The 27,688-nt window shown below is 35.6% G+C and overlaps 1 protein-coding gene across 2 annotated transcripts in view; it reads left to right on the top strand.

Moving 5' to 3' along the window:
- PTPN4 (protein tyrosine phosphatase non-receptor type 4) overlaps positions 1-27,688 on the top strand; it is a 104,863-nt gene that overhangs the window by 31,999 nt on the left and 45,176 nt on the right. For both annotated transcript variants that reach the window (XR_007889963.1, XM_051624231.1), the window contains exons 2-10: positions 8,422-8,576; positions 14,254-14,361; positions 15,969-16,011; positions 16,109-16,187; positions 20,305-20,349; positions 20,598-20,650; positions 22,856-22,976; positions 24,111-24,198; positions 25,320-25,408. Coding sequence is in view for 1 of the 2 variants with exons in the window: in XM_051624231.1 (XP_051480191.1) it covers positions 8,439-8,576; positions 14,254-14,361; positions 15,969-16,011; positions 16,109-16,187; positions 20,305-20,349; positions 20,598-20,650; positions 22,856-22,976; positions 24,111-24,198; positions 25,320-25,408 (764 nt within the window). In the remaining variant the exon portion in view is untranslated. The remainder of the gene's footprint in view (positions 1-8,421; positions 8,577-14,253; positions 14,362-15,968; positions 16,012-16,108; positions 16,188-20,304; positions 20,350-20,597; positions 20,651-22,855; positions 22,977-24,110; positions 24,199-25,319; positions 25,409-27,688) is intronic.

The raw sequence follows: 27,688 nt of genomic DNA, 5'->3' as shown, positions 1-27,688 counted from the left end.
AAAACCATCACACTGTGATCCAGGTGACTCCAGATGATCAATTATAGTTTATTGCCTAATAGAAGGATAGGTGGTTTTTTTTTCTGATTTCTTTGTGTATGAGTATATTGCTATCCTATAGAAACTATATGGACTTAGGCTCAAAATAATCTCTGAAACTTCATGTGAACCTGACACATCTTTTTCAAGTGTGTGTGACTGCTCATAAAACTTCCCTTACTCCTGAGTATCAATCACCTGCACATAAAAGGTCTCCAGGTCCGAAACAATGTGGCTGCCCAGATTTGTATCATGTTTGAAGTCCGACTGTGGATTCAGGGTGTCACCTGTGGGACAGATGTGTTTGTTGTAAATAATCATACATACTCTATATAAAGCCTTTTCCTAAAAACATGTGGACTGTGGACATTTTTCTTGCATAATTTGGAAGTGATGCAAAAGTCCTGACTCTTCAGAAGTAGTGTTATCATCAGGTCAGTGACTACTTAGCCTTTAGCTGGCAGGAGCTGGCTGGAAGGTTTTCTGTTGTCTTTGCATCAGTTCACACTGATCTATATGAAGACTGTTGCAGTGAAAAAGGAAGCAGGTTGAACCTGCTGAAGTAGGATAAGATAGAAAAAAACCCCAACAAGCAAAACAATAACAACAAGAAACAAACAAAACCCCAAGCAAACAAATAAAAATAAACAAAACCCCCACAACACACAAAAAAATCTTGACTATTTTAATTCTGGATCTTAGCTGCAGACTTCTAGTGTATTGGGTGCATTTCTTCAACCACTCTGAAGCTCAGTTCCCCATCTCAAAAACTGGTCCAAAAATTACAAAAAAGATTTATGATAAAAGGGTGTTCTATGGAAATCCAGGAATTACTCAGCCTGCCAGTTGTCATGTGGTATGAACAGATATTCACTAAGAATAAATTTGAAACTTGAAAATGAGCTTAAAATGAACCAGTTTGAGCTGCTTAGAATCTGTGTTCACAAGTCTATTTGTCTTTTTTCCTGTTGTTTTTTTTTTTCTTTCAAAAACCTTTTGTCAGGCTTTATCTAATCTAGAGTCCTGGATAGTGAAGATGAAAGACTTAATTTCTTCATGTGAAAACTGACTGGGCATAGAAAGGGAGGACATAAAGGTTTAAGATTAAAAATAGTTGGCAGTGTAGATGGCATGGTTTCTAAGAACCACTTTTTTATTAGTGTTACTTCTAAACTGTGCCACTAAGTATTAACATCTCAAACTAATGAATTTTTTCTTGCTGTTTTTGTGTTTCCTGAAATGTTATGTATAGGAGTGAAGAAAAGCAGATACCAGACTTTCTGGCACTGTCATAATTCAGACCCAAAGCAGAGAAAGGGAGCAGCTGAATTTCTGAAAGGCTTTTTGGAGTGTTGTGCATACAGTTCAAGCATCATGAGTATTGATGATTAAATAGAAGTGACATTTGTAATAGACTTTTCTATTTGCTATGCTCTGGTTCTTGGGGGAAGGGAGGAGAAAGGCAGGGAATTGTCAAATCGTGGAAACAGTTTATTTTTCAGATGAAATAGTAGATTGCTATAGTCCTGGTATATATTGTCCTGCTATACGTTGTCCTGCTTTCTCTAACAAACAGATCGGCCACTGTCCTGTATAGAGAGATCGAACACGCTTTATTTTTATGTTGGAAAGCATGAAATTCTAGCAGTGACAGAGCAAGTTGTTTTGCCTTTAACCTTTTGTCTCTATTAGTAATTATGTGATTTATAGCAGTGAAAATCTTGCTTGGTACCACACAGCAGTTGTTCAAATTTGAAATCCCTATCCAAAGAATTAGATGAAAAGCATGACTGAAGGAGGTCTTTGATTAAGAAAAAGGACTTCTAAAAAGAAGTCCTCAAGTAATTTTTAAACTGAGAGTAATTATTAATTTAGATGTCGAGCCTGTACTGAAATCCACAGCCAAGCCTGTGAAATATGTCGTGTGCATAAAACGAGATGAATTAATAGTTTTAGAAGCTTACCTGAATAACTGGATAGAATATTAATTCTCTGATAGTGGCTTGTGTATAGGAGGAGCTAATGGTGGAGGAGAAAGGCTAAATTCAACTTCTCTCTCAGCTGCTGAACTTCAGGCCCAGCATTTTCAGAAACTGTCCAATCTACTTTAAGAATTAATGCTTTTTGTGTTAGATTTGGCTCTTGATGTAGTTGAGGATTGAGGAAGTAACATTAATTGAAATGCAGGTGAGGTGATGGATGTTTTGTGGGCATGTGTGTTGCTCTTTGTTGCTCTCAGGAGTGAAATACTTAGAGATAGGAATTTCTTTTGCTGTTCTACAGCTCTTGTGTCTGTGAGGGATTTAATCAAGCAGCTCAGAGTGCTTCCAGATAACAGAAGTCTTGAGGGAATGTATAAAAGCAGCTGGAGATTAGATGTGGTGTACCAGTTTTTGCATGTGAAATGGGGAGGGTGCTCAGGGCCAGGCTGTAACTAACCAAAAAAAACCCCAAAAAAACACAACCACCAAAAAAAAAAAAGCGGGGGGGAGGGGGTTACAGGAAGCCCTGACTGAGTAGGGGCCAGCCCCACCAGCCCCATGCAGGTACCTGGGTTAGCAAAAGGACAACTTGCTTACTCACTATTGAAGAGAAGTTGCTGAGTTTTTGGAAACTACCCTCCTAACTTCCAATGACAGTGTCTCCTTATACCTGATGCTCTTTGACAACACTTTGGGAATATAGTAGCACTGAAGGAATTGTGCTTGTAATGACATTGTGCAGTCACAGTAGTTTGTCAACAGGACAAACACTTTATCCCTCTTCTTTAGTGGAAGTTTTAGGAAGAGTTTAATAAGTGGCCATATAATAGCTTTACCAGAGTATATTATTTTCCTTAAGCAGAATGAATTTGATTAACTAATATGTTACAGATAATTAATGAACTTACAAAAGAAACAGAAGATTTTTAATAGAGCTCAGCATCATTCATTATGCTGTTGCCTGGCTAGAAGTGTAGCTTGAGCCTTCGCACCTTGTGACAACAAAGTGAAATGACCCAAAGGTTGTGTATCAACTTTCAGGAGTTATGGATACTTCCCATTGTTTGGTCAGCAAAAAGCACGAAGAAATGAAGCATGAATTGTTGGATGTAGTTCAGGATTGTAGTGCATGGGTTGATTCACTTAAAAGAAAATACAGTTCTATTCTGATTTTATAAGGAATGTCCTGAAGCTCTGTACTACATCAGAATTGCTGAAAGCTTTCAGAACAGATGAAAATGTGAACTTTTATATGTTGAAAAATTGTGGAATTCCCTCAGAATTGTGCACAATCAATGGATGTTCAAACTGATTTTGGTTAAAACATAGTAATACAGTATCACATGTTTTAAGTAAAGGTATATGTAGATGGATTGGTAGGTTGTATTACTCTGTTTAAAGCTTAAAAATGTTCTTTTTACTTCTAATAGTTTTTATTTTCTCCTAATTCTTGTGGATAATTTTGGTAACCTTGAGGTCTGTATTCTATTTAATGTATTCAAGGTACCTCATATTAGGAGAATGTGGGTTTTCTATGAGTCTGGCCTACTTTTCTTTCTACTTCTTGTAGAAAATTCATGTTACTACATTGGGCCAAATCAGTAGGTGGGCCACAGTGGAAATAGATGTCTTCTGGGTTGCTAGAATACCAGCTTCTAAGTAAATGGAAATCTGGCAATGCATTAGCTTCTTTGCTGCTTTAGATTAACCATGAAAAATGAAATTCTGGATGTCTTTTCATGCCCATACAAATACTGTACTGTGCTAAGGTGGTTGTCTTTGTGTACAGTACCTGATCCAGACTCTCTTTAAAATAACTCTTCACTGACTTGAAGTAAATCAATAGCACTCTTGGATAAATTAAATTGCAGTTAATTACCTTGTTAAGCAACTGTGTATTTATTAAGCTGCTTACAGTTGCTCAGTTTACTGTAACCCCAATCACATTGCCCTTTTACTGCATACTTGTACATGAAAGGATAAAGGATGCTGAAAATTCACTTGTGAAGCTTCTGTATGTTCTTTAATGCCCTAACCAAGCCAGTATCACAGGAATGTTCTGCCCTTTGATAGGGAACACTCCCTAGAATTGCTTCATCACTTGAAACCTGAGCTCAGGCAGGAAATGTTCAACTTACTCCCTCCATAACTTGAGAGGTAAGTCGAGTTTCATTGCACAAGTTCTGTGCTTCTCCAGTTACTGTAGCAGCATGTACTTTGAGTTATTAATTCAAGTGTCTAAATATTACATGTTTAGCAGAAGACACCGAAAAATTATAAGCAGAAGCCTTCATATGCAAAGATTAATCCAACTTAAATTCAATTTAAATAATCCATATAAAGAAAGATTTTTAGCCTAGGTGTCCATAGTGCCATCTGTGACATGGATATGCACACACAGTAATACCTTGATTACATTAACCTGCTGTGTAAGCCAGTTGTTCTCAAACTTTTTTGGTTGAGTCTTATGCTTTGTCTTTACTCGTATTTATTTTGGGGCTGCAGGTTTTACGTTGGAGCTTGAATTAAGCCCTTTATTTGTTCCATACTATCTTTAGCTAAAATGTTTTTTCATTTCAGAAGTTTGCAACCAGCATAGCTGAATTTTTCAGTTTTTTCATTTTATGTATCAGTATTTGCTGGGAACGGTTATGATACTGCTTATAAGCAGTAGCTACCCATGTCACTGTTTTGCTAGTATGTTTTCAAAATGCATAGCAAGAATGGCAAGACCTGATCAAGAGAAATAATATTGTCTGTGTTCTTGGTGCATATATTTCTGGAAGCAAGGAGTAGTAAAGACAGTATGAATACAGTTTGGGACCAATTGTATTGTAAAACAAGTGTGTCACAGTAAGACCAGTAACTGCAGGGTCTGCATGGGCTTTAACAGTTGTGTCCTTTTTGTATGTGCATATGCTGATGGGTGTGTAAATATGGGTCGTGATTGGCCACAAAGCAGTTATATGTAGTAGCCCTGGCAGGTCATAGAAGTATTTTTGAGAGAGCGTGCAATGGTAAAATGCTCTAACATAGTCCATAGAGACTTTCATAGCATCTTTGCTGACGTGTGAGGGAAGGATAACTTCAGCTGTGCTTTGCAGAAAATAGTCTGTCTTTTGTCATCTTCCTTTTCTATTACTTGCACTGCTATTATATTTCCATTTTGTAGAAGTATTTCAGGATTTTAGTTATACACTTTGTTGTAAAACTGTAGTTTGTAGTTGCAAAAGCTTCTTAGTTTCATGGAAGAAACTTGTCTACTACAAGATGGCTGTTCAGGTTACTATATGTTGTATGTGGGACATGGAATATAATGCTTCATTGCCCAAGCTGAAAGTTCAAAGCATGGTTTCCTAAGTCCGTGAAGAAAATGTTCATGAAGACTGATACCCAGCATGGTGGGAATATGAGCTCTACACCAGGATAATGCTGAACTCCAGACTGTGGAGTAGTATGTGAGAAATACCTTTACGTGTCTGTCCTATTAATTTCTTCCTCCCTTAAAGAGAGTGAGAAGGCATTGCTCTTGAGGTCTGCAAGCTAGATGCACTGTTGTTCTGACCCAAAATAACTGGTCCTGTTTCCTTAGCAAACTGATAATATACAGTGCCTTCTTTCTTGAATGTGAATGTTACATTTATGTACATTGAGAAACACTTGAATCACTCTCTGTGACTATTAATTTTTTTTGGTTGGTTGGTGTGAAGGTCAAGTGTATTACATTAAGTACCTTGCTGGGTCTACAGGTTGGACCTATTGAAGGACAAGGTAATTGGCTGCTTGATATTGAAGGATTTTGAGAATATCACTGAGGGCAGATATTCTTGTTCACTCTTGTCAGTTTGTTGCTGTGTGTGAAACCCAGAAGTCTTCTGTCTAGTTTAAGGTAGTGGTGAGGAAGTAATAACTACTGTCAGTTTGGTCAGGAAATAAGACAAAATAGGGGAGAGGACAGGAGGCAAAGGTGAGATTTGTCTTTTTGTTTTGTTAAGGCATGATGGTTTCTGGCCTTGAACAGATCTCTTTTCTGCTGCAAGGTTGTGAATTGTTGAGTTAGACCCTTCTAGGTCACAACCAAATGGTTTTGTGAGGACTGCAATGCTTACTTGGAAACCAAACAGTTCTACTTTGTGCACTGTTGTTGGTATTCATAGGAAAGGACTCTGATAACCCTCACTGTGTCATGGTTTTCATTTATGCAAATCCTTGTAAAATATGCCTCTCAAAGGGTGTTTTTAGTATGGATATGGTATGGATAAATTGCTTTTAATCAAATTGCATGCTTTTCTGAAGCCTTTGATTAAGCTCACAGGCAAATGCTACTCTGAGGTCTTGGCTGTGGTTACTGGTTGTGTAGCTGCACTGATAAAGATGCTGATCTTTAAGCCATTATGACTAGTAAGGTGGTTGACTTTTAGATTGTCTGTGTGACATCAAATACTGTTTGTGAAATGTTATGGTCATGGCTCAGATTGCTGGTGTGGAGGTTCAGTTACTTGTTTTTCTCCGTCAAAGATTTTCTCCTGCCTTTTATTTTTGAGACTTGTACAAGGCCTAGCGGAAGCAGCCTCTTGATGGGGAGTTGTCAGATGAGAACTTTCATGTTGGGCTTTTTGGTGATTAAATGTTTGCAACGTGATTTTTCATTATTCTATCATTAAGAGTCACGAGTGCAGCTTGCCAGCTGATGGGTTTATCCTTTATCCTTTCTCAGTTGTCATGTTGGTTTTGCAAAAGAAAAATAAACTTGCTGTAATTCTGCATGAATACAGCATTGCAGTTATGAAGCTAGAGTGACTGAGTAGTCAAAAAAAAAAGCTGTCTAGTAAGGAAATGAGGACTTTTTAATTTGAAAATGCTGGTTAAGTCAAAACTGAAGTATTATGCAAGGATGGATTATCATCAAAAAGATTCTTCTTAAGTCAGAGGTGCATGGTCACGCTGAAACAGCTGAAAACATACTCCCGAAAAGCAAAAATACCTCAGGGATTTTTAGGGTAGGCACTCAGGAGGTTTTCTGCAGGAGATGGGAAGAAGGTTAAACTGCAAATTCCTGGCCTTTCCTGATACAGGCAGCTTGGATCTTGGTCTTCCACTTTCCCATGAGGACCTAAGTATCTAAGCTATCAACTAGGTAGGAGGGGATTGATCTTTTACTTGTTAGCCCTATTTGTTTGTGTGTATCTTATGATCCAGGAAATCCCACTAATCACATCTGAGATGTTTACATTCTCCTTTTTTTATCATGATACACACCCACCCCTCTCTAAATAGGAAGTAAACATATAAACATTTTTTAAGTCTTAAAGCTTCACAGAGTAAGGAAAATCAGTTGTTTTACATTCAGTTTTAAGAATATCTGCTTTATTGTACTACTTCTAAAGGTATTTTTTTATCTCAATATATTCTCAACCTAAGTTATGAAACTTTGTGTTTGCTTACGCCCTTGTCAGAGGATGTAGAAATAGTTTGCCGAGTGTGTAATTAAGTGAATCACAGGCCCTGATCCTGCAAAGTACTTAAGAAAGTAACTATTATATTTGGATAGGACTAATAGCATGAGGTGTGCACATAAGTACTTTGTTGGACTGGGGTTGTGGGGTAGTCATTACAATCTTAGTTTTGAAAAGTGAAAATCACATTTCAACTCTTGCGTTTATCTGCCCTTAGTGTAGCATGTAGTCTTCTTTTGGTTACTGTTCCTTATTTTGAGAATGGAAATTGTTCTTCCAAACTAAATACAGTTGACCTAGGCAAAAGATTTAGTTTTACAAACCGTTTTATATTAATGCTTTGATTTTAAAAATAAAAAAAGCTAATGTTTTTGTTATTGCTATGTATTCTCATGTCTATGATGATTACACAGTGAACGCACAAGCTTTGCAAAGTAATGCATCACAATCTGTGTGTATTTACTGTACTCTTTTCTTTCTGCATTTTCTTTAAAGCTTTGTGTAAGCATTTTTTCTTCTCTGTTTTGCACTGAAATCAATTATTTAATTGTCTTTAATATTGGGAGCCTAGTAGTCATGATGCCCAGCAATTACAATGCTTTTTGAAGTGAAAATGCTTTTCTTAATAATTGAAAAACTGAAGAGAAGAGAGAGGAAAAAAAAAAAGGCAAAATCCCAAGCCCACGGAACAACCTTAAAGTAGGGAGTGAGTGAACAATGGACAGAAATTAAACAACTGAGTATTTTGGAGTAAGGTGGTGTTGTAGGTTTTTAAGACATTGTGTTACTCTTTGATACCATTAATTTGCTTACCAGTTTTCTTTTGTCTGTGGTGAAATTTTTTTAACAATGGACTTGCTGTGTGTTGACCTTCTGTTGTAGTATGACATTTTTGCATTTTCACTTTCTGATACTTTTTTCATTTGTCTCTTTTTTGCCTGAAGACCCTGTGTGGACAGTAATGACCGCACGTTTCCGATTGCCTGCTGGCAGAACCTACAATGTACGAGCATCTGAGCTGGCACGAGACAGGCAGCATACGGAGGTGGTCTGCAACGTTCTTCTCCTGGATAACACTGTACAAGCTTTCAGAGTTAATGTAAGTAGTTTGCTTATTACAAATCAGTATCGCCGAGCTTGCTTTGCTTTGCTGGACTTGTATGGCTAGAGTTTGAATTTCAAAATAGTGTTAAGTACAGAATAGAAGGGAAAGTTGTGTTCAGGCAGGCATGCTTGTACATGTAAGCACTAAGTCACTGTGAACTTAGTCATTCTGGCATCCTCTATAGTACTAACAGGTCTTCATTTCAAAACTGAATACACAAAGCATGGTTCATTTCTAGTAATTTTCTTCGTGGGCTAAAGTTGTATATTGGAATTGATCTTGTGCATGTATGCACACAAGTGCAAGCATTTCTTTTAACTTGTTAAGGAAAAAAACATCACAAACAGCAGGCAAGGACTTCACAAGAAAACATTAAAGCATTTAAAATTATTTTTTGTGTGAGAAGAACCAGAACTAAACAGGAAAAAAGCCGTGGGGTGTCCTGGGGCAGGAGAACTCAGCTTTTACTTAATAAGCTATAGAGATGATGAGTATTCTGATATCCAGGGTTTAGCGAAGATGTTGATATATTTTACTGTTTTAGGGAAGATTTGTGACGGCAGTTGCATTTCTCTATTCTGTAATCAGATGGTTGGAGCCTTTGCAGCTTGTCAGAGAAGCAAAATCTCTTATCTAGGAAAAACTTGTAAGGATCCAGTGTCAAATGGCTTAAGATTTAGAGGTAGACTTGATGGTTATTTGGTTTAGATTTTTCAATCAAGATAGAAGGTTTTGAGATGTTCTCTTAAGGTGGTGTTGTAGTATATTCAGGAGCTATTCAGGAATAGCTCAGAGGAATATTTCAGGACTTTGGAGAGTTTAAGGGTAGGGATTTTGGGTTATGGAGCTGGGAAGGGGCCAACAAAGGCTTTAAGTTATCAATGTCAAGCCTCATGTGCTTTCTGGGATAATTTCTCCTACATAACTTTTCTCTTTTTCTATAAAATATTCCATTTCTTTTCTACGTCTCTTATCTTCTCATCCTTTCTAACACGGCTATACTGCATGCCAAAAAGCATTAAGTGTAGAATGTAGTCAGAGACCGAGCATTAAAAAGTGCATGAGAAGTTATGAATGTTGGGTTTTGTCCTTTCAGGTGCCTGAGTTTTCCATTAAAATATCTGTTGTGTAGTTTTTTGGTTTTTTTATAAGAGTTGGCTAGAATAAGGAATAGTAGCTGTACAATAGGTATGGAAGTTTATGCTTCTTCTTGATCTAGGTGTTCAGAAGCTGTTGTTAGAAGAGAATGCTGGTGCCTCTCTAGAGTAGAATCACGAGTTAGTTATGAATCCTCAAAGGTCTATTCAGTCTCTCCCAAATAAAATGTATGTAATACATCCTCCCCATCTCCCTGGTGTACTAAATATTTTAGTTTGCATGGATCACACTTTACTGCTTATATAGATCAGCCTGCGGGTTTGTCCATTAAAACTGAGCTTAGGGAATAAAAGTCCCTCGGTGCTCAACGTTTTGATCTCGATTCTTAGTCTCAATCTGTTTTTTTAAAAAATAGGCAGTAATAAGATATTTAATTGCAGCAAATATATGCTAACCTGCACGGTGTACAGTGTTTCAGGGTTTATAGCTGTGTTTTGCTTTATTGTGGTTGGCCCAACACTTGGCAATAAATATTTATGGAATTATTTTCAAAATGGGAAGAACAAAGATAACATCAAATAAATTAGACAGGTTTTTTTTCTCCTGGTGTTCTGTATGCTGATGACTATAAAGCTTAATCATCTGGAGTATGCAGTGCTGTATTAATAAGAAGGTATTCAAATGCTGTTCCTTCTACAACAGCAAAGTACTGATCACAGACAATGTCTCTCGATGATTTATGTGACATTTTCCAAATTCACATTTCAACCAGCCTTTTCCATTGATCTTCAAAATAGGCATTCTTTGTGCTAAGCCTTACCTTGTATAGAGCGTAACAAATCAAATAAAATAATCCCTGTGGATTAGAGTCAGACAGAGGTTATTTTGGTTGAAGGCAGAAGAATCAGTTGAACATAACCTGTGTACATATTTGAAGAGTAGAAATCCTTTCTTATAAAATGCTTACCAAAAGAAGAGCTCCTATTTTGACCCTGGAAAGCATACTTCATAGACAGCAGAGCTGGAAGAAGTGAGGCTGACTTGAGTTAATAATGCTATCAGGATGATTTGCATTACCTTAAACCTGCTTCTTCAGTTCAGATTGCTTTAATTGGGTTTAATTAATGGTTTAAATACCTCAAATTGTATGTTTTCCACACTGACTTAATTGTATTCCCTGAATACCGTACAGTCAGTACATAAATACAGAGGTCATGCTAAATCAATAATTTAATCTTCAGCATTACTTGTTTCCCTTTTTTCTTTGACCAAAAAAACCCAACAAAACCAAACAAAAAACCCACAAAAACAAACCTGCTTGGAAAGTTTTTTCTTAAAGCAAAATAACTTCTTGAAAAGCTCACATAATCTGACAACTGAAAGGAAAACAGTAGTTCAGTGTTGGCCATCTGGGGATGTGCTTGTTTGAGTTGCAGCACCAAGTATTATAGTGAGCTGTGAGAGGAGAGGTTCCAGTGTTGTTGTTAGTGAAGGAGCAGTGTAGCCTCCTGCAGACCTGTGATCAGCAGTCTTCTGATCCCTTCCAGGACAGACCACAACTTGTCATCCTCCTCCCTCTGTCATCAGAAGTCTAAAATAGCTTGGACTGACACAGCAGCAATATCTCCTGGTGTTTTCTTTAGATGCAGCCAGTTTTGTAGACCAGCAACAAGGCCAAAATGTCATGAGTATAAATTGTGAAGATTGTGGTGGTAGTTGGTAAGCAGACATTAAACCGATGCAGTTGTGGATATTTTCCTAAATTTTTAAATGTGGATGTTTGTAAATAGCTAACAACCATTTTCCTATTAGAAATTAATATGTGTATATGTAGTGGTACTAGATGTTAGTCACTGGATGACAGAGAGTGCATAAAGTGCAGTTAATATATTGATATCTAGTGTTGATACCAAATTTTGTACATTTTGTCTCCAGTAATGACTTGTAAGAAGTACACATAAGATTCTAATATTCCAGTTCAGAAAAAATGTTGGTACGTTGCGTCTAACTACTGCAGTTTTATGTTTGCTAATTCCTATTTTTCATATATTTTTCTAGTATTCCTTGTTTATCTGTAGGAGTAAAGCACATTTGATGCTAATCCACATTTATTGGTTTTGGTTTTTTATTAAAAAATACCAAACAGACAAAACCAAAATGAACAAAAAAACAGAAGTAGAAACTTCTTATCATACTTTTTATAATTTATGGCTTCTATTAAATTGTTATGATAGTATTACAAATATTTTGGACCTTTCACAACAGCCAGGATTGTGACCTTCCCCTGCTCTGGCAAGCTGCAACATAGTTATATAAATATCAGAGATGGGTTAAGTTGAGGTCTGGTTTTGCTAGATGCTTATCTTTATTTTGCACTGAGAGTAAAACATTGTGATCAAAACAAATGTTTCATGTTGAAACTCGCCTTCTCTTACCAAATCTGCTGCTCTGTTGCAGGAGAAATACCTTCCTTGTGGTCGTGAAATTAGGCTTTGTGTTACTAAATTCAAATTGATCAGCAAGTCTAAGCTTTTCTGTTAAGAAACTTCAAATATTTAAGAAACAATACAAATTCTCAAGTTTAGATTGGAAAAAAGCTACAGAATTGCTATCTGCTTATTAGTATTTGAAGATGTAACATGGCAGCTGTGGTAAATATAAGCCTAAGCTAGTGTTCCAAAGAGTCTCCCGTTTCTGATAGCTCTTAGTTTGAGTTCTGATTTAAATCTACAAGGGGGAAAAATGCCAAGAAGCAATTAGTGTCGCTATGTAATTTTAAAATTAGTTTTATTTGCTGAAAATGTTGTTCTGATTACTGGTTTATTTCAAAATGTATCAGAAACTCCTAATTTAGTAAAAATGAAAGCAGCTATTTTTGGATTGTACATAAAAGTTGCCCTATGCATTTATATTGCTGTGTATTTATTATGTTAACACCTGTTTTGTTTTTTCTTTGCTTGTTTTTAGTTACTGGAAAGCAATTTTGTCAGTAGTGAACTTTTTAACAATGGTGCTCCTACTGGCTGTTAATTTTGTCAAACATCAAGAAATTTTCTTGGTGTTTTGTGTTGTTTTTTGTTTTGTGTTGTTGTTTTTTTTTTAAGTAAGATGCTATTTCAAAATAAATATAGCTGTATTTAGATCACTTCAAATTAGCCAGATTGATATGGGACCAGAAATATATGCCTTGTGTTATTTTAACTTAAATACAGTGAGCTGTGGTTATGATTTTCCTGCTGGGTTCTTTTCAAGTATAATTTGTGGGTTATTATTTTCTATTTTACTTTTATTATTAGGAAATAAATTATCAAACTTCTTGGAGCTTTTAGCTCCCATTAAATGGTCTTGACAGCTTGCTCAACTTAAGTGTAATTTCAGCTGAATAGAAAAATGAATTTTGGTAGGACCCTCTTAGATGTTAACAAATGTCTGACTGCACTTTGATTTTTCTTCTGTATGAATGAAATTCTTGCAACCTTCTTTTGACCTTTTTGTTATATACTTCTCTTTTAACAGCTGCAAAAGTAAACTGTTGTATAATCTCTGAGAAGTGAGGTCATTTGGGAGAACAGCATTTTTTTGATTTTAAAACTTAGGAAAAACTTCTTGCCTACAGTAAACTAGGCAAGATGTATCAAATCACTGAAGGATCAATAATACTTGGCACCTAGAAGATTATTAGAAGCTTACTTGGTGCCAGAGAAGTAGGAAATCTGGGTGGAAAATGTCACTCATCTCTTCCATAATTTCTCTTGTTTGACAGTTGTTCTTGCAGAATTTTTCCTCATCTTTTGTACTGCAAGAAGCTATGACACTTTAAGTTCTTTGGGAAACTCCCTTCAGATTTTACCAAATGTATTTATTGAGTCCAGTCATAATGGCACACTCAACATTTCAGTTACTGTGTTGGCAAAAAATTGCAAGGGACCAACAACCACAGTTTCTTTTTATATGATTTAGCAGATAAGTGTCACTGTAGTAGAAATTGTTTCTTCACTTGTCTCTGAAAAGCAGTGTTGCTGTTATTCAGTTAATTTGAGAGAATGCATTTGAATGACACTTCTCAGATATTTGGCTGCTTTGACTGTCTGTGCCACTTAACTTTGGAAACTTTTTCAATATGCTAGTTCAATTATGTTCAGGAGTAGGTTTTCTGATAAAATAAGTAAGAATAACTTGTATAGACATATACTTTTAAGTTCAGTGGCCCAAACAAGGCCACAAAGTTATTTTTCAAATTCCAGCCTTTTTTTTGTCTTTTTTTTTTTTTTTTCCCTCCAGTACTCCTTTTAAAAACAAAATTTGACTACTGAATGGCTTTCAGGAATTATGTAACTATCTGAGAAATGATAAATTCTTATTGTCAGAAAATGATGAAGAAAAATAATTCCTTATGTATATTTCAAAAAGAGGTAATGTTTGTTGAAAATAGTGGTTCTGGGATATGCTTAGCGATATTTAACATTTAGACTTCTAGGGCACATGTGAAAGAAGGTATGGGCTCTGCCTGCCTGAAGTCTGTGTCTGATTATGTATTTGTTCATGAAGCAAGAAGTGTATTTCTTCTCTGCAGAAACATGATCAGGGACAAGTTCTATTGGATGTAGTCTTCAAGCATCTCGATTTGACAGAGAGAGATTACTTTGGTTTACAGTTGGCTGATGAATCTACTGATAATCCTGTAAGTTGACTCTGTTTTATAAATACAGTTTTATAAATAATAATCACTTTCATCACTGTGCTCTGTTACTGTAAAGGGAAGTAAATAGAAGCCATTACAATATTGTGACATCTTCTCCAGCTGTGTCATTTGAGTGTGTCAGTGTCACCTTATCGTTACTATAAAACTAAATGTTAATAGTTGCAAGTTTGGAGTAAAATGTTGAGATCTCTGATTATGAAATAGTATCTTAAAAGGATATTGCTTGGTTTATTATATCTGTTTCTAGACTGCGTGATTATTTTCAGCTGGGATAAGAAATGTACTTTTAGAGAATACAGAAATTACTCTCTGAGGAGCTTGGGTTAGAAATTTCATGGATCCCCAAATCTACCTGCCTCTCAGACTTACTGGGATGTAAATGGGATAACATGTTTTGCTAGCAGTATGTTGATTCATGAAGTTCTGGTACTTTTACATAAATCCTGTCCTCTTCGGCTTCTTTACAATATTAAGTGGTTTAAACCACTGTAGTTTTCCAGAGAGCAAGTCACCTTTTGTATTTGGTTCCATTGGTATCACTTGAAAGCATGGATACTGCCTGTTAAATATGGTTAAAAAAAAGTTACTGTTCTGTATTTTGAGCTATTCTAGTACCTACCAAACTGATCTTTCCAACTAAAGGAAATGTAAAGGCAAACTCTTCTGCCAGGCATTTCAATATCGAGTTTTCTGGATTAACTCTAATCTCAAACAGTGCTTCCCTCAAGAAAAAAAAAAAAAAAAATCAGAGGATTATTAGTCAGATCTGTGTATTTATGAGGTATATTGGATCATAACCCCTTGATTAAAGATTTGGATGTATTTTTGAGTATTTTTCATCATCTTTTGAAGATTCTTATATAAAATTAATATATTCCTGTCTGGAGAGTCCTTCTTAAGAATTTACATTTATTCTTTTAAGAGTTAATTGATCCTGTGTGAGGCTTTTTTTAAAATAATCACACCCTTTAAAGTATATCAGTGTTTTTAGTTCCTCTTAAGTCATCTACTAAAAGGATGCAGCATTTGGATGTAGTAATATTTTTTTGTTATTCTCAATTAATAAAATTACTCAGAACTAACTTCAAATCCATAGTATGTGTCAGATTGCTCAGGTTACTTCTGTGTGGTTGCTTCCTCTTCCCTCACATGAAAAAAATAAAAAGCCCTGTGATAAATGTGAAGTAGTTACCTGCCATAGAGGGTTAGGTCTCTAGCACTTTGTAGGAACTGCAGCCATAGAACCATTTCTTGAGGCTTGTGGGCTTGCGTGGCAAGGCAGGATGAGGAATCGAGCAACATTTGTAACAAAGATAAATATAGAAGTTAGCTGAACTATGTGCAGAGTCTGCTGGGTTTCTGGTGGGCAGTGGTTTAAGCAACTGGCAGGGCTTTTCAGAGAGCCATACTTCCCTTTGAAGGGATTATTTTGGTGTCTTTCTAGAATCAGTAAGAAGGTTTTGTATGCCAGCAAGACATTTTGATAAAAGACCAAGTAAAAAGAAAGGCAACTTGATATATAAGGCTATATAATTTGTACTTTTTTCTTTACTCTAAAGTTGGTGTTACAATTTGTCTTTTTCCAGAGGTGGTTGGATCCAAACAAACCGATCAGGAAACAATTAAAAAGTGAGTACATGTATGTATTTGGGCAATTCATACATTATTATTATGCTCTTTTTCCAGAGTACTCTGATTAATTAGAAATAACTTTTCTTGACTGTAGGAGGATCACCTCACAGTTTAAACTTCAGAGTGAAGTTTTTTGTAGGTGACCCAAACAAGCTCCAAGAAGAATATACAAGGTAGGTGTACTTATATTATCAATGAAACATTTTTCTAGTAGGCCTATTTTTAAATGGAAAATGATCCATAATTTTTCAAGGCATAGCATGGAAATTTTCTTTAAAATAATTTTTGTGTCATATGTTCAGGCTTCTAATTTTTGCCTAATAATTACAGATATGAACTATGCAGTTGCACCAAATCAATATAACAAAAAGCCTCTGTGAATAAATTTACAAATTTGTATGCAAAGTGAAGTAACTACATGAAGAAAATACTACCAAGTAGACAGATAAAAGAGAAAATAGAGAAGAGAGGAAAAACTTAATATCACTATTTACCTATGAGTACAAATTTAATTTTATCCTTACTTGTGTTCCTCTTTGTGACTGAAAAATTCCTGAGCTTTCTGCCTTTTTTTTTCTTGATTCCCACTCCACCACCCTCCCCAGTTTTCTGCTTGCCACTAATAAAATTAATCTCTGTTTGTATGGTTGTAGTCCTAGCTTGAAGCATGTAAACTTTTTTTGATAAGTGTGTTGGAAGTCTGTTGAAGAAAATGCTCAGTGTGAATTAAGATAGGAGGTTTGTGAGTTGCAATTAGTCCCTGAAGAAATAATATCAAATTTTCAATATTCTTAATTGAGTTCTGGTCCTCTACATAAGCAGCATGATTTGACAGATTGGGATTTTTGGATGTCAGCCATTCTGAAAACAGGTCAGACCCATTCAAAAAACAAGATCTAAATTATTAAGCATAGCTTTAGAAATGTACAAAACTGAAAATTTGGGTTCACATTTGCTCATAATTTCGTCTGGTGTTTTTTTTGTATTTTGGACAAAATTTTACACACAGCTATACAGACAGAATTTACTAAAATGAGTCTCAGAGATCCTAGATCAGGCTTTGTTTTATTGAAATATTTACTCTGAAAAAAAACCTGGCAATTTACTGTATCTGAATAATGACAAATATGTTATTTGCATTAAAGGAGAATATGTAATATTCCTAAGGAGATGGAAAAAAAAGTTGATCAATATGAAGTAAACAGTAAAGAGAGAACAGTTTACATGTTCCGTTGTAAATATGAAGCTATAAATACAGCATCCTTTTAGATGAGAAGTAATGTATGATTCCTGTATCTAGGTGAGGCAGTACAAATACATGTCAGGGAAAGGTTCAGTGCAAGCTTGTGTCTTAGACCTCTGAGAAGTGGTGTGAGGGGGTCAGGGTGTGAATACCTTGGGTCAGGAAAGGTCAGTGGGAGCACAGCTTGTGTTGGAGAGTTCAGCTTTAGGAACTTGTCTTGGTAGGAAATGGAGCTTCATTAGTTCAGCTCAGGGCAGAAGGACTTGCTTATTAAGTTGACTTCAGTTAGCAGTAACTCTGTCTTACCCTTTTCTAGATATAGAAATAAAAGGAAGATGAAAACATTGTCATGCAATGCCACCTTCACTGTTTCAACTGACTTTGTCGTGCAGGCTTTTTCACATCTACAATGCTAAAGCTTCTGTTGATTTCCCATTTTGCTCGATAATATAAGAAGCTTTCACGCTAACAAGCAATTAACTTCAGTTTGCTGAAAACAGTGGCCAGAAAATCAACTCTGCTTGCTGTTCCTTAATCATGAGGTCCCTTAGGTACCATGAAATTACACCAAAAAAGTAAAATGAAATAAAGGTGCAGCTGCACATAGAGAATGTTTTTGACCTACGTTTTTGCAGCCATGTTAACAGAAAAAGCAGGAAAAATTGAGTTGTTCAGTTTATGTGAATAGGTGCTCATGTTAAGCATGTTGAAGCATATTCTTTATTATATAGATTTAATTTGTTGTTTATTGCTTTTTTAAACAGTTAAGAAATTTTGCTTTTTCTGTGTCTATTTCTGTTTCAGTAGGGATTTTAAGGTGTAAAATTAAAACATATTTTGGGATCTCTAAGGGTTGGCTAACGTCTTAAGTTTCATCTTCTTGAGGTCAATACCTGTAAACTAAGCTTCTTGCCATTCTGGTCAGTTAAAAAACTTTGGGGTTTTGTAGGAGTTGAGAACATGAGCTGATACTTTTGCTTATCAGTTTGGAAGTGTTTTCCCTTGTTTGATTTCAAGTGTGAAATGTTTAATGTTGCCACTATACTTAGCTTGTAAGGGTCTGGATTTCTGTGTGTATTTGTAAATGTTTGTGGAAGTCTTAAAGTGGTATTTAATCCACTTTCTGAAAATTGCACAGTTCATAGAATCACAGAATTGTCAGAGTCAGAAGGCACCTCCAGAGATCATCTAATCCAACTCCCCTGCTTAAAGCAGGATCCCCTAGAGCACGTTACCTAGGACTGCATCCAGGCAGGTCTTTATCTCCAGAGGAGACTCCACAACCTCCCTGGGCAGCCTGTTCCAGTGCTTTGTCACCTTGGTAGTTAAGAGGTTCTTTCTTGTACTTAAGTGGAACTTTCTCTGTTCCGGTTTGTGCCTGTTGCCCCTTGTTCTGTCACTGGGAACTGCTGAAAAGAGTCTGGCTCCATCCTCCTTGCATCCACCCATTAGATACTTAGAGGCATTAATAAGGTCTCTCCTCAGCCTCCTCCAGGCTAAAGAGTCCCAGCTCTCTCAGTCTTTCCTAATATGAGAGGAATCATAGAGGATCATAGAATGGTTTGAGCTGGAAAGAACCTTAAAGATCATCTAGTTCCAATCACCCTGCATGGGCAGGGACACCTCTTCCTAGATAAATTATGAAAATGAGAGTTATGAGAACAATAATCGGAAGTTGTATTATGTGTAACAAAGTGATACATTTTGGTTTTAATTTTTTACTGCAGCTTAATATTTGGAAATATTTAATGTTTGGTTTCAGTCAATCTAGGTATTTTTTGTAAGTAATTTTGAGTGTTTATGAGTGGGTATGGCTGACTGTACTTTTAAATCAGAACTACAAGAAGGAAACTAGGTTATTTTTTTAAATAATAGTAATGTAGAATGTCCCAAAACAGAATACATTTATAAGAAAGCAGGAATTATGTTTAAATTTTCCACTTAGTGAGTTGGGTTTTTTTAATTAAAAAAGCATAAGAGCGTTAGTTCTACAGCTGCTTTTATGCCCTTTTAGAAGGGGGTTTTGCTGAAAGTTCAAGCTTGTGCTGACATCCTGCCCTCTTGGTACATGTTGTTTTTTATCCCACTTCAGTGTCTGTGTTAGTGGAGGCTTACAGCAGGAATTTTTTGCCACTTGTCATAAACATTTATACTTCGAAATTGTCCAAAAGCTTTCAGTGAAATATGAAGGAAATAGATTGAACGAAAGATTCATTCTGAGACATAAACAAAATATTTGGGTTTTGTTGGAGAAACAAAGGAAGTAATTTAGAGGGAAATCTGTTTGCAGTTTCAGGTTCATTGGGGTTTTTAAGTAATGGTGTTTCTGCTGCCACTCTTTGGCGGAAAATAGTTTTTGTTTTTAAGTGTTGATCTATTCCTTTTGCTGTTTCCAACTCCTCCCTGACTTGAAGGAGTGGGCATAGGAAGACTAGCTACATTTCTAAAACAAGCTCTTCTCATATCATAACGAAAGAAAACTTAAAAAGTTAAAGGGAAGTCAGTGGGAAGGTGTTTGACATAATAGAATCCAGAACTTTTATTTAAGAATGTAACTTCATAATACTGAGAGTAATTAATTTAAATGAAAACAGAGTGATATCAAATATTTAATGAGAATAAATGAATTTTATCTACCTGAAGCAAAAATAATTCTTATTAAGGTAAGAATATACACAGATGCAAACTTCAGCTTTTCGTTGCCATATTGAGTAGTTCCTTTGTTCACACTCATTCTATCATGACGGTTTTTAAACTTCAAGTTCAACATAAATACTGGAAAATAAAGCAGGTAGAATGTGACCTTTGCAGCCTTTTAGTGAAATATGTTCTGTAACTTCATAGCCTGTAACTAGTTTAATTTACAAAGTTGTACTGTTTTACTAATCTCAGTGTAATTTCTTTTCCATTAGAGTTTAAAAAATAGCATGCAAAATGTAAAGATTTAGTTTTGCACTAACTGAAAGCAAAATGCATTAAAGATGAAAATTATTAAAGAATAATAATATTTTTAATTGTAGTATTTTTTCTTGCTTTTTTAAAAAAAGGTACCAGTATTTTTTGCAACTTAAACAGGACATTCTTACTGGAAGGTAAGACCGTTTTGTTGTGCTAAACATTAAATTCAACTTTGGTTGATAAAAAGTTAACGGTGAGGGATTTTACCTGAAAAAAACCAAACATATTTAGAATAAATTACTGTTTGTGCAAGTAGAAGTGTTTATAATAATCTGTCCAATTTGTTCATAGACTGTGAAAGATTAGGCTTTTCAAAATAACCAAATTTCATATGAAATATATAATGTTATTTGTTTCTCATTTTAAAAACAAAACAAAACAGATTGCCCTGTCCTTATAATACTGCTGCTCTTCTGGCTTCCTTTGCTGTTCAATGTAAGTATAATTAGTATCCGTGTACATGTTAGTACTGAAATACATAAAAATAGTATGGATTAGTATCTAAAGTATGTAGTTTGTATAGCATTAAATTGTGATGTTTGTGGACATGATTCTACTTTTCTCAGGATTAAGGAATTACAGTTGGTTGGGTTTTCTTCCCCAGCAGGTTTTGCTGAATTAGATATGAAAAAAAAATACTGGTAGTGCTCTCTGCTTTTCTTCTTTAAACCCATGAAGTTAAAAAACTTCCCAAAATAACCTTCTTGTATTTTGTTATATCCTGAAGTGTGGCTTTAGTTTTTTTCTTGAGAATGATACTAGGGAGTTTTGTAGGCACCTAAACATTTTTTTTAATATACTATACACCGAACCTTCAGATAGATGTGGAAAAAGGAATTGTGGTCATATCTGGCCAAAAAGTTCAATACCGATGTTGTGAATTTTAAGTCATCCAGTGAATAGATAAGTCTTGAATACTTAGATTTAGTTCTGTTCCTCTCTCCTCATTTTCCTCCATAAACTCAAATTGTTCAGTGAAAAAAACCAAACCAACAACCCAAAACACAACCACCAGCCAACTAAGAGACTGCTGAGCACTTAGTTCTTGAAATTTGTGATTGACAGAAATTCAATATTATGAACCACCCTGATATATCCATCTATATTCAAGTGTTTTGCTACTATTAAAGATACTTTTATCAGCATTTAGTATTATGTATACTTGGTATGTATCAGAGAAACAGTGTCCATGTTAATGTTTCAGGGGAGAAGACATACAGAAGTGTTAATATAATGTTTATTATGTATGACCACTAATAAGTGGTCATCTTTCTCCAGACCAGTGAATAGAGCAAGTACTCTTAAACAGACCTCCCAAACTCCAGCTACTTGGAAATAGATCTGTACTGCAAGTGCTGCCAGGCCTTGGGGATTTGCTGTAGAAGAGATGAAGTATTTGATAATGAAGCAGGCAGTATGAAAAGTTTACCACATTCTCAGCGTATGAGAATGCAATATGTTTACTTTTCAAATATTGTAGAATTGCTGGGTATCCACAGTGCATTGTAGTTAAATTTATATGTGAGATCCCTCTGCCCTGAAGTTATTCAGTGTCTAATAATTTTCTCTGCATGCCTGTTACTAAACCCTCCCTGGGTTTCACTCTTGGGATTTTTTATAAATACAGGTAAATAAATGGCAGACCTAGATGTTGCAGTCCTGTATTCTATGCAGGGGATTTTAGCAAGGCATGCACTCTTTGAGAAAACCTGGCCCATTTTTCAATTTTTTTTTTAATTGAAAGTGGGATCTGTTTCTGGCGATACGAGTACCCCGACTATTTCTCTACCCTCCCTTCCCTTGCTTATCCTCTCACTCTGTGGATGCCTTCATCCTTGTTGTCAGTTCCTCCATGTCCCATTCAAGTGTCAGTGGGCCTGCCCAAGACCCCATGTCCTGCTGGGTTTCTGTGAACTTCCCAGTTTTCCCATTATGTTACTTATTCTCACTGCACATCTGTTATATGGATTGCAGATACTTAAATCTGAATTTTTTTATTGTTGTTAGAAAGCCTTAAAGCCTGTATTTTTAGCAAATGTTTTTTGTATTTTTTTTTATTCTGACAATAATGTTTTTAATTTTTTTCTATAATTTCAAGAAAGTGTTAGGAGCTACGTAGATGCACTTTTTAGTAGTTTCAAGTAACGTACTTTCACTGTAGATGTATATATGCATCTTTTTTTACATACATACAATTTAATGTGCAAAACAGTATTTTCCTAATGCTTCTAAATATATCTTGGTACAGAATTAGTTGGTGGGTTTTGCAGATCTTAATGAAGAAATAGCAGTTGTAGTGTTAAAGGTATATATATTGTGTAACTATAAGCAAAGAATAAATCAAATATCCTGAAGTACATTTATTAGTGCCTAGACATTATTACAGCATTTATGAAATGATTTGTGTATTAAAATCTAAGTACTTTATACGTGCTCAAAGCTCTTTTAAAATGATCCCCACAGTATTAATTGAGAATGTCACTGTTTATTCAAGAAGGAAAGGGGAGTTCAAATGCCTTCTCTGTTTTTCTTTGCTGTAGATCATAAAGTATGTGGGAGCAGATTCTTGTGAATTTGGGGGCATTGCACAATGCCAAGTACATCAGTGATAAACAATAACTTCTCTTTTTAATATTTTAGCCGAGCTGGGAGACTACAACCATTCAGAAAACTTGCCAGGCTACCTCTCAGACTATTCTTTCATCCCTAGCCAGCCTCAAGACTTTGAAAAAGAAATAGCAAAATTACATCAGCAGCACATGTAAGGATTTACAGCAGAAGATATTGACTGACTTTGTCAAATCCTGACTGCTGGTGCTGTGCTATTATATATAAAAATGAATATTTTCTCTTATAAGGTTTCTGAGGGTTTTTTTGTTGTTTGGGTTTTTTTGTTGTTATTTTTTAAGAGTATGTTTTAATGCAATTTTTTGTGGATTGTCTGTATAAGTACCATTGATACTCTGATAGAATATCTTTGACAGAATGACAAGGAAAGTAAGTGCAACAATGAACATGTTAAAGATACACTGAAAATAGTATTTGTGTGTATTGCATAGGATATTAACTGAGCAGGATAGAATATCTTTAAGAGGTTTTTTCAGTCTTTGAGAATGCTCTGCATAAAGGCTTTGTTTTCATGGTGCTTTCACCAGTAAACACGAGTTACTTTAGAAGTAACAAAGTCCTTTTCTTTGATATGTCTGCTCTTTCCTATGTGCAAGTATAATCTTTTACTAAAGAGGAAAAGGCAATGAAGCAATGGAAAAAAAAAAAAATTTTTTTCTTCAGTGTGTAACATTACGGTACTTTTTCCAGTGATGGTTCCTTGGTATTTTAGAACTTAAGTGCTTTTTGTTACAGTTAAATTTAGTAAAATGTAAGCTATGTTTACAAAAGGTTTGTTTAACTGGGGTGTGTTGTTGTCTTAGAAACTACTGAATATTATGTTAATTATGTAAATGTTACATTTCAGTCAATGGATTAGCAAATTCTTTTAGGTAGGTTAAAGAAATTCAAGTGAACTGATGGTAATTTAAACTGTAAGGGTGAATCTTGGAGAGAAATTGCTGTTATCAATACAAAATAACAGGACTGCATAAGTAATTTCCACAGAGCTGCACAGACATTTAAATGATGCAGTACAGTAGAAATAAAATGTTTGTATTTGCAAGCTGCATTAAGGGCTCTTGTCAAGACTTTGTCTAGATAGAAGCATAAGTTGTTTCCTGTTAACATTTTTGGGTTACGGTCTGTTTATGGTGTGAAAGGAAATTCAGATCTCAGGGTGAAGGTAGAAGCTGTAAAATGAATGCCAGTATTCTGTTTGAGTTCACTAGGGAGTCTGATATGGGGGTTATGTTAGGAAGTTGCTGATTCAGCTTCTTTCTTTCAGAGGGTTGTCTCCAGCAGAAGCAGAGTTCAGTTATCTCAATACAGCACGTACCTTAGAACTTTATGGAGTTGAATTGCACTATGCAAGGGTAAGCTTGGATGAACTACTGTTGCAATGTCAAATGGATTCCTTCGAGATCTATGGAAAAATACTTCTTTTTAGTGAGCCTTTTTGGCTGCTGCTTACGAGAGAAAAAAATTATTATCTTCCTGGTAGCTTAACTGTGATTAACCAATTTCAGTAGCCACTATTTTACTCTGGTGAAGGTATTTATTTGCTTAAATTTGGGCTTAGTTATGTGTTTTGTTGAGGGTGAGCTTTGTTTGCCTGAATGTCAGTTCAGTTTGCTATTGGTATATAAGAAAAATTTACTTGTTCAATATACTTTTGATAATTAAGGATCTTTCAACTTGAAAAATACTTAATTTGGTTCCCATTAGAACTAAATAATGAATCATTATCATTGTGTAATATAAACTGTTAATATAAGGTGAGCATACTATGGTTGGATATAATGTCAGTTTTATCTGGTAAAATAAGTAGCTTGAGGTCTTCACTCAAGCAAACTTAACCTGTCAGTACAGTGCTACCATTTCTGCAAAGCCTCTGAATATAATTATTTTTAGAAACTAAGGCAGTTCTTGGCCTACTCCCTAAGGTTAGAGAAACCAGAGTTTGAAATACCCCACTTTGGTGCTCTCTGTATCCTTCTGTTGCACTCAGAATGAGAGATCCATCAGGAGATATCAGGAAGTGTGCTATTTAAACATGCTTGCAATATTGTTTGTTTTAGAATCTCCTCTCTGTTCTGAGCTTGCAGTTTCCCTTCAGGTAGGAATCTCAGTTACTGGTTGGTTTTAGTGTAGCAAACATCAGGCCAGTCTGTTAGTGCTGTTATTTATAATAAACTGATAGAATACTCTATATTACATATTTCTTTGAAGTTGGTGGAAGACGGAAGATCTAACTTAAGAAATTAAAATTCTGTGGTAACTTAGAAAAAACTCAGAGCAAACGTTCAGGCTTGTCCTAAATGAGAATAGATAATTTAATTCTTACTTGTCATATTCAAACACATTTCCTTCCATGTTGATTGAGATCTATTTTACTATGGTATTTGTGTATTTAAAGAGAGATGAGAATGAATATATATAAAATTTCAAAGATATTCATATTGTTCTTCAAGTAATTTTCTCTTTTCTTTTAAAGGATCAGAGTAACAATGAAATAATGATTGGAGTGATGTCAGGTGGAATACTAATTTTTAAGAACAGAGTACGAATTAACACCTTCCAGTGGTAAGAACAGCTGTTTAATTTGATTATTCCTAAGTTGAGGTCCTGTTCTTATGTATTCATGTAAGAAGGAGAAGATGGAAGACAAATCCTGTTCTGCAGCGTAACTTCTATAGTGTTCCATAGAAGTACTCAGTAACTGCTGTAGTGCTCTACAGAAGTTATGTCACCACCTCCAATGCTTTTTTTTTAAGTTCCCTCAAAAGTATTTTTCCCTTGGTTTCCTTTGCCTGCTGCCACTTTGACAACCTTACTTACAACATATGTTGTTCAGTATGCTATAACAGCATTCTGAGTGGGCAAAGTCAGCCACTGAAAATTATCATAACAGACATTAGTTTACCAAACACGAAAGCTGTTCCCTCTGGAAAAATGATGAAAAGTTTAGCATTTTCACTTGCTACTGATGTTGCATTTCTGTTGCTACCAATGTGTGTGCTTGGGCAGCACTGCACTGGACTTGTCTAAAGTTCTTGGCTGGTGTGTTATCTCCATATAAACAGATTAAATGGATTACCACAATTGAAACAGGAAAAACCTTTCAGTTCAAACTGACAATTGAAATATTTGGGTTTTTCTTGTTAGCATAGGGTAGGATCCATGACATATCCATGACGTGTTTTCACTTAGCAAGTTTCTTTACAGAGTTTCAATCTTTCCTGTAACCCAATGAATTTTGGAGTCATTCTGGTATTCTGTGCTAAGCTTAGTCTCAAGTTTTGTTGTTGGATATTTCCTACTTTGTAGTTTACCATGTTGAAGAACAGCATGAATAGTCAAATGTTAGTAGATTTCCAGAAAGAAGGAAAAAGCTGAAGCTATGACATGAGTTACCCACCACCAGATAAAATTAAACATGGTAAAATTTTCCCTGTAAGCATTCAAAGAAAAGTAAGCCTGAGGCAAATACAAAGCATGTGAATTTCCAGTTTCCATGGTAAGTTGGGTAAATTAAAACTGGATCTTGGAATGATAAGTGTGGAAATAGTGTGCTAGTCAGTCAGACCTGCCTTTATAATAGTGATGTTTAGTGATGTTCTAAGAAAGGTATCCTTCATCTGGTTAGAGTTTTGAAGTGTTAGAGCCAGTTCAGGCTTAAAGCTGCTTAATAAATGTGAAGCTATAATAAGCAGGAAAGTTTTCATTCAGACTGCTTTTACTGCTGTTATTTTTGAGAAAACAGTAATAGTAGAAATAGGTTCTATAAAACGCACTGGTAAATTACTGAGTATGTACAAAATAAGTTATAATTAAGCTGTGTGTCGCTGCTGGAAGCTAGAGGTTTCTGTGAGCTCTGCTTCATATTGTTTGCATGCCAGGGATGGTGATCTAAATTCTTAGTGTGGTTTTTGTGTGTGTGTAATTACCTAAACAGTTCTTCTTTGTGTTCAGTGGTATCAGCTGACATCAGGGATATTAATTTATTCCTGTGAAGACTATAGTGCCGACATAATTGGTCTTTACAAAAAGAAAAAACAAACCACCCTCACTCTATCCATTCTATTATAGAGTTTTCATTTTTGCTGCAAGGATCTGAAGTATCAGTTCTCACAATATAGCCCAAAAGCAGGCCTGTAGGCCTGTTACCTTCCTTTTTATCCACAGTCATGCAGCTGCTCCAGTGACACCAGTACTGATACTTTTTCTTCCTGTTTTCATTTATTGTTGATGCTGTACAGCTGTAGCTGTGTGATGTCTTTCTAATGCTTTATGGTTCCAGTGGGTGTTTAGATATCTCTTTTTCAGTACTCCTGAAATGAGTTTTGAGAGAAATGAGAGCACATATATGGAAAGAACTAAAGGTTTAACTGTATTGCTCAGAGAAGAAATGAGTAAAATATATTTGCCCTCTTCCTCTTATTTTGATATTATATGAAATTGCGTATTATGAACCTTACAGTCATGTCAAGAAATTAAACAGGAGGGAGACAAGGCAGGAGTAAAGCAAAACAAAGTAGACGACCTTTTATCCATTGTGTCCTAACTTGATCTTCCTGTACTGTGGGTAATTCCTCTTTTTCCCAAACTGTGCTCCCAGGCATAGAAACCTGGAAATCCAGGGAGCAGATCTTGCCTTTTAAGACCAAAGGAGAAGAGCATGGAGAACCTCAGCTTTTCCTTTGTTACTAGATCACCTGTGGATACACACTTCTCTCTCTTGGGCAGTCAATGCCTCCCTCGAAAGTTTTGTTGCCTTTCACAGCCATTGCCAGTTGCAACTGCAGTTGTGCTTTGGATTTCCTGGTTTTATCTCTGAAAGCCTAGGTAGTTCCTCCTTGGTCA

The sequence above is a fragment of the Apus apus genome, chromosome 6 (genome assembly GCF_020740795.1).
Source record: "Apus apus isolate bApuApu2 chromosome 6, bApuApu2.pri.cur, whole genome shotgun sequence".
NCBI lineage: Eukaryota > Metazoa > Chordata > Aves > Apodiformes > Apodidae > Apus > Apus apus.
Note: the sequence above shows the minus strand (reverse complement) of the source record. Positions and strands in the feature narration are given on the sequence as shown.